General features: G+C 41.0%; 1 protein-coding gene across 5 annotated transcripts in view; it reads right to left on the bottom strand.

Moving 5' to 3' along the window:
- Positions 1 to 936: 936 nt before the first annotated feature.
- Positions 937 to 6,880, bottom strand: part of LOC307021729 (ELKS/Rab6-interacting/CAST family member 1-like) — a 217,196-nt gene continuing 211,252 nt past the window's right edge. For all 5 annotated transcript variants that reach the window (XM_079654113.1, XM_079654111.1, XM_079654112.1 and 2 more), the window contains one exon: positions 937 to 2,931. In XM_079654113.1, the coding sequence (XP_079510239.1) occupies positions 2,794 to 2,931 (138 nt within the window). In that variant the 3' untranslated portion in view covers positions 937 to 2,793. The remainder of the gene's footprint in view (positions 2,932 to 6,880) is intronic.

Raw genomic sequence — 6,880 nt, forward strand, 5'->3', positions numbered from 1 at the left:
GCAATAAGCAAACATTAGGGTATGTGTGTTTGCAGTTTATTTTCTACATACTCCCTGTGCTGCAGCACCTCTTTTCACCCTCTGTCTGAAACCAGAACCCAGTCTGCTCGGAGAGAAACTCCCTCTGGGATAACAAGGATATTACAGAAAACTACATAACACACTACACGAGATTTATAGAGGCTCTTTAAATCATTCCTCACCAGAACCTGTTTAGTTCAACCGTCCACACTATTCATTTGAGTCCATGCTATTGGAAATAGTGTGATTTTGGATAAAGTTGTTTAAGACAATAGTAATGGTATGGCTTCTCTCTCTCTCTCTCTGTGTGTGTGTGTGTGTGTGTGTGTGTGTGTGTGTGTGTGAAGAACTGGGACAGGATGAGGCCCTGGGATGTGGAATAATGTCATTATTGTGGGCGGATAGGAAAATAAAGCACTAAGTGACAAGATAAGAAGACCATTTTAGAGAGGGCGAGAGAGAGAATCCAAGTGAGGCAAAAGGAAGGAGGGGAGGGAGAGGTCGGAAAAAAGTAAGGAAATGAAAGAAAAGGGAAGATGCTCTAACCTCTGTCTTTATTATTTGTACTAAGATGTTAAAACTAAAAACTCTAACAATTCTGGCCTCTCCAATGTCTATTTACCACTCTCCGCTGTGTGAAGGTGTGAGGAATAATCCTGTCCCCAGACGAGTTGAGGGACTTTTTTGGTATCTTCTTATCCTTCTGTCTCATGAAAAGCTGAAAACGTTCACCTCTTAAAAGTGTATAAAGGTCCTTCAAAAGAAACAATATGTAAGAGAAAAATCAGGTTAAAATGTATAATTCACGTCCTCACTGAGGCTATACAACCTGTGAGGAGGGGTCCCAGGTCAAAAGGAAGCAGCTCTCACATTTGACTGAGATATAGAAATGACAGACAGAATCCTTTCACAATAAAAGATAAATCCATTTTTTATTCCATTCTCTCATTCTCCTCAGTCCCAATCATCACCGTTTCATTACATATTCAGTATAAAACAAAAATACTGGATTTACAACAGAAGCTCTATATCTGATGGAGTTTCATTCCAAAATAAGTTATTGAAAATGTTAGCAAATTCAAACTGGTGACATTTAAGGAACCTGCAACAAACACTGAGACTTCCATATTAAGGATATTTTTGAATGAAACTCCTCATTTACACCCATGTGACTCTCAGCTTTTTTAAATACACAGCTTAAGTGCTTGAACGCTTCTTCAGAGGGCCTCACAAAGGTGTGAACTCAGAATTGAGTGTGCATTTTAAATCCCCATCTTTAGGCTTTGTCTCCACCAGGTATTTCTTTTATGGAGCAGCGCTAAACCGTTGCATGTGGCCTTCAGCACGACTACAGTATAGTATGAAACGAGTGGAACCTCTAGTGCTCGGTGATGTTAGTGTTTACATCCTGTGAAGGCTGTCAGCGTGTGGGAAACATGCGTCAGAGTGTCATTTCGGCTGTAAACAACAACAAGACAAACAATGTTCCTGGTGGACACAGAGCCTCATGTAGGTGCAACACGTCCCTAATAACAGTCTCCTGCTCTGGAACACTTCTGTGGTGACTTGCAAACACAGAAAACAACGTTTGACACATTATGTAACATACCAACCAATACATGACAACTTTTTCAATTAAACAAGATTTGTATATATATTACCAAAAGCAAAAAAATATATAGCAATTATTTTATATTCTCTACCTCCCAAGAAAAAAAAAGATGCTTCGATAAGGGCAATGAAGTCTCCTCATGTTAACTCTAAAGGGATTGTCACTACACGGTAAGTGAGGGATTTTCTGAACACAACCGACTTCCAGCATAGCTTTCTTAGGTTCAAAAGAAACTCAAAACATCTACTGGTGTGTTTTAATAAAGGGAGTATTGCGAGATTTATTATAGTTTGTGCCTTTCATAAACAATGGTGGGAAAAAATGAAAGTGTCACGCCCCCATGATGAAAGTTAATTCAAATGCTCTCTTTACAATATACACAACTACCTAGAGATTACTGCAGAAAGAAGTTTAGACATTTCATCAGAAAAAAAAGAGACATGGTAGAAATAGAAGCTTAATGTTAAAAAGATAGCAGCAAATGATGTAAAGAATCAAAGGCGGTTGAAATAAACTCTTTTGTATCTGTTACCAATCAAATCACAATGCGGTAATAGCGTGTAAGTCTGACATCAGACACAACCTGGCAAGCTTCACTCACTCTCACCCTTTTTAATCCCCCCCCCCATAAAATACATCAAGTCACGATTACAAGTCTGCTGATTGCCTGGAAAGACACAAGATGGCCGCTGTGAAGTGTCACACATGGGGGGTGAAGTGAGACTCCTTCTGTTTCCGAGATGTAGATTAATGTGTTAAATGTCTCAATCATCAATTCTTATTAACTAGCATGCCAACACAGCTCTGTGTTTACTGAACATCATTCCCTCAGCCGGCACTGTTTGTTTGAAATGAGACCGGCTGAAGACACAGTGGAAGAATATTTTTCAGAAAGGATTTTTTATTTTTGAATCTCCTTTCTGTGCCTCTGAAGATTGAAGTGTGGGGGAAGAAAAAGTCTTCGTCCTTTTTATGTGTGTACCAGGAGATGACGGAGGCTAGCTGGAGACCCCTGATGTTTTTTATGTGTGTGTTTCCTTGATTTTCACGTTAACTAATGGACAAGCTTTTCTGTGTGTGGATAAGTGTGTGTGTGTGTGTGTGTGTGTGTGTGTGTGTGTGTGTATGTGTGTGTGTGTGTGTGTGTGTGTGTTCATGTGTCAGCAGCTGTCCTCCAGAGCGTTCACCACTTGTTCCAGAATGTCGGGGCATCGTTCGGCGATCTGCTGCAGGACCTGATTGGCGTAGTCCTGAAGCTCCGCCCCCTCCCTCTCACACTGCTCTAACTCCGCCTCCATCTGAGAGAGAAGAAACACACACACACACACACACACACACACACACACACAGACACACAGACACACACACACACACACACACACACACACACACACACACACACACACACACACACACACACACACACACACACACACACACACGCGCAGGGGTGAGATTTAGACATGTTGTAAACCATGTGTTACCAATATTGCCAACATAATAACAAGGATTTCAAAAGAATAGCTGGTCATTTGGGAGAAATACACGCTTCTGCTTTCATGCTCAGAGTAAGCTAGCTGGTTAGCTTATCTTAGCTTAGCCTGAGGACTGGAAATAGAAAGAAAAAACTAGCCTTACTCCGTCCACAGGTAACAGAATCTGTGTATCGTGTTTAAGCTCACACATTCACAGGCTTTAACATAGTTTAAATAGAGTTTTCCACCTTGAAAGATTTGAAGATGTTAATGTCTGTACACTTTGCTGCTGCAACAAAATAATTTCCCAATTTGGGATCAAGATGTCATGTGGGGTTACGTAACACACTACTTTCCACATATCTCTCCTTAGAAAAGTGCAATTCATTGTTTTATAATTGGGTTTTTGACAAATTAAACGAATGCAATTGATCAGTGAACTAGCGAGCTTTTCAAGGTGCTGATAGGCGGATTTAATTAGCATTAGACAGAGCTAGAAGAGCTGTTTACCCTTGTTTCCAGTTTTATGCTATGCTAAGCTAACTGGCAGCAGCTTCATATTTAATGATGTGATATCTATCTTCTCATCTAAATACAGGGAAGAACACAAATAAGCCTATTAATTTCCTTAAAATGTAGAACTAGTCCTTTAAATTCCATGTTTTCATGTTGTTCCTTTAAGATGAGAAAGATGGACATAGGGAAAAGATGAAACACTTTTAAATCCAATATCAGTCAAGCACTCAAACACAGGCAGAAAGACACACTCCCCTCGTAGCCCCATGGACGATTAGGGAGACACACACGCACGCACGCACGCACGCACGCACGCACGCACGCACACACGCACACACACACACACACATATCAGACTATAATCTGAAAACACCACAGTGCGGTTCTCTCTGCCCATACTGAGTGGAACATTTCTGTGAGACAGCGCTGATTTTATTTTCTTTGGCTGCCGCCGAGCTGAGACGTCAAACCTAACTGACTTAATGACCAATACATCTGTATCAATAGGAGCACCACTCAAACAGTCATGTAACACAAACCCACATTTATGGTGCGAGTGTGTGTGTGTGTGTGTGTGTGTGTCTGTGTGTGTGTGTGTGAGGCCTGGGTCAGATATTGGCTAAATGTTTCCTCGTTAAGTCTTAACCTCTTCCCTCTGCTCTCATCTCCAGCAAATCTCTCTGGCACTTTACATTACAGTAGCTTCATCCATGTGTGGAACTGCTGTTAGAAATAATACTGTTAATCATCAATGCAAATGATATCTCAAATAAAGTCTATCATCCATATATATCTGTATTTGTTACGAGTCAATTTACTTTTCATATTTTACTTTGGCAATACTGTTTGAATTGTTTGTGTGAAATTTGTAACAGAAAGATGAATTAAAAACGGTCTACGTCGATGTTTACAAGGCAGGCAGGGTCTAATTAAATATCCTATAAAGCTTGGCCCATATTACTTTTATTACATACAATAACATATCCAAACTTAATGGAAATTCAATATGACACTGAGGGAAATCCCTTTAATACTCAATATGGGACTGACTGTTCTCAATAAAGCCTTGATTTATTTATTTAAATGTAATGTTGCAGTCTAGTTTACAAAGAGTACTCAATGCATACACAATATTACATTCAATTATATTTTTCATACAATAAAAACAGTTTTATTTACTGTAGAATTATTATTTTCATTCATATTTATGTAATTGTTTGAAATCCCCTTGGATTCTGGACTAGCCTTACAACTGTGTTGCTCACTTTACGCTGACATAAAACCTGATTAACCGTCATATCAAGTTTTGGCACGACAAGATCTGAGAATAATTAGTATGAAGCTCTGTGAGGAGAGCTCTGGCACTCCGCCCTCCCCTGTTCAAGTGTGTTTGCAATATTTTGTTTCCCTATCATTAATGCCTAAACATCCTCTGGCCATTCTCCTATTTTGTTGTGCAGCAATCAAACATACTGGCTTATTTCCCACATGTCACTTTATGTGTTTGTGCAGGTCATTTAACTTAATGAGTGGGTTTTAGCTGCAATCCCCCAGAAAAACAGGGCAGTAAAGATAAGGTGTTAAGACGATTGAGAAGAGATAAACGGTTCGGTATCTGTCTGCTCTCTCCTGCTCTCTGACTCACACAGCCTTGACCTGCAGCCGGAGGAAAGGCGCTGAAAAGCCCAGATTAAACGTGTCAAAGATATCTCAGACAGCATCGTGTGCACTGAAGGTGCAGAACATGAGAGACTGCCCTGCCAATGCGCTTCTTAAAGTGTTTGTTTTTCCTATCCCATAACTATTGTTGCAAAACAGGTAATGATTTCCGATTGGTTTGTTGGGTACTCATTCATTAAACCTGGTGGAGCGTGAGCCAAGAAGGAACCCATTACATTTTGGAGCAAATTGAAATGACGGGTTGGATATACATATTATTTTTCACTTGTGGAATCAGCATTAACAGAGCTATGCTGGCCATCTAGTTGATCTTGCAATCTAATGCCGCATTTCGACTACGGGGCCTCGCTCGGTATGGCTAGACCTCGTTAGGCCTTGTTAGGACTGGCTCACTTTATGCTGTGTTTCCATTACTGTTTAGTACTGGGGCAGTAACTATAGTAACGCAGTGTAGGCGGAGCCGTGGCGTCATCTTCAATGAGAACCACAGAAAACCAACATCATCCGTTAGCTGTTAGCCCTCAGAGCTCACAGCTCCTCATATCTGTTCAGAAACTAGACAAAAGTTAAAGAAGTACAAACCACAGACTGTCTGTGTCATGGCGAATACTGTCACTGGTTTATTTATGTCTGTATAGGCCGTTGTTGTCAGCCGGAACTACGCCAAGTGGAAACGCAACCAAAAACGGGCCGGGCACGGCACGGCACGCTTAAAGCGAGCTCCGCGCTGTAGTGGAAATGCGCCATAACACATTCACCATGTGCCAAAGTGGTCATTCAAACCACTTATTTCTTTGCGAAATTAAATATCTATTTCTACATTTCTGGTCACAGTCATGGTGCTGCCCATGAATCTATACAGAGAACTGGATGCAGCGTTGGAGGGCCGTTTATTCCTATGAAAAGTTGCTCAGTGGCGCATGAAGCAAACAATGAAGCGATTGGAGGTACAAAAGGTGCCCGCATCATCCAGTAACTTATGCCCATAGAGCCTGCACACTTTAGTTTTCCTTAAGCCCCACCTCCAATCTTCCGCTCTTGGCTCAGTCAGATGAATTGAGAGAAAAAAACTGTGGATTTTAGCGCATTTTACAACTTTTAAACCCTAATGATTTAATGAAGGGTTACAAAAGTGTTGTTGCAGGGTGGTTGATTTAGCCATAAGAGATTGTATGCTGATTTACAGAAGTGTCTTTCTCAATGTAAGTCAATGGGGAATAGTATTTTTGTCCCAATGACGTCATAGACTCACACAGAAGTTGTAGTTCCAACGTTTGGTCACTATGAACATTTTCTTCAGCGTCTGCTGCACTTCCTTCGGTGCTTGGTGCTGTCAGGGGCTGGACCAGTGGCGGAGCTGGGGGGTGGCCGTGGCCGTGGCCACCCCCCAGTTGAATCCTGGCCACCCTATTGGCCACCCCAAACACCCTCACCACGGGTAACCTTTCATCATTCATCAATAACTTACATTAATAGAATGTTATATTGATAATGTACTCACTAAACTTACAATTCATTGAACTTCTTTTCTTCCAAAAGTTAATTATCCAAAGCTTCTGTACACCCCCTTCTATTT

Source organism: Notothenia rossii, assembly GCF_949606895.1.
Source record: "Notothenia rossii genome assembly, chromosome: 10".
In the NCBI taxonomy this organism is placed as follows: Eukaryota; Metazoa; Chordata; class Actinopteri; order Perciformes; family Nototheniidae; genus Notothenia; species Notothenia rossii.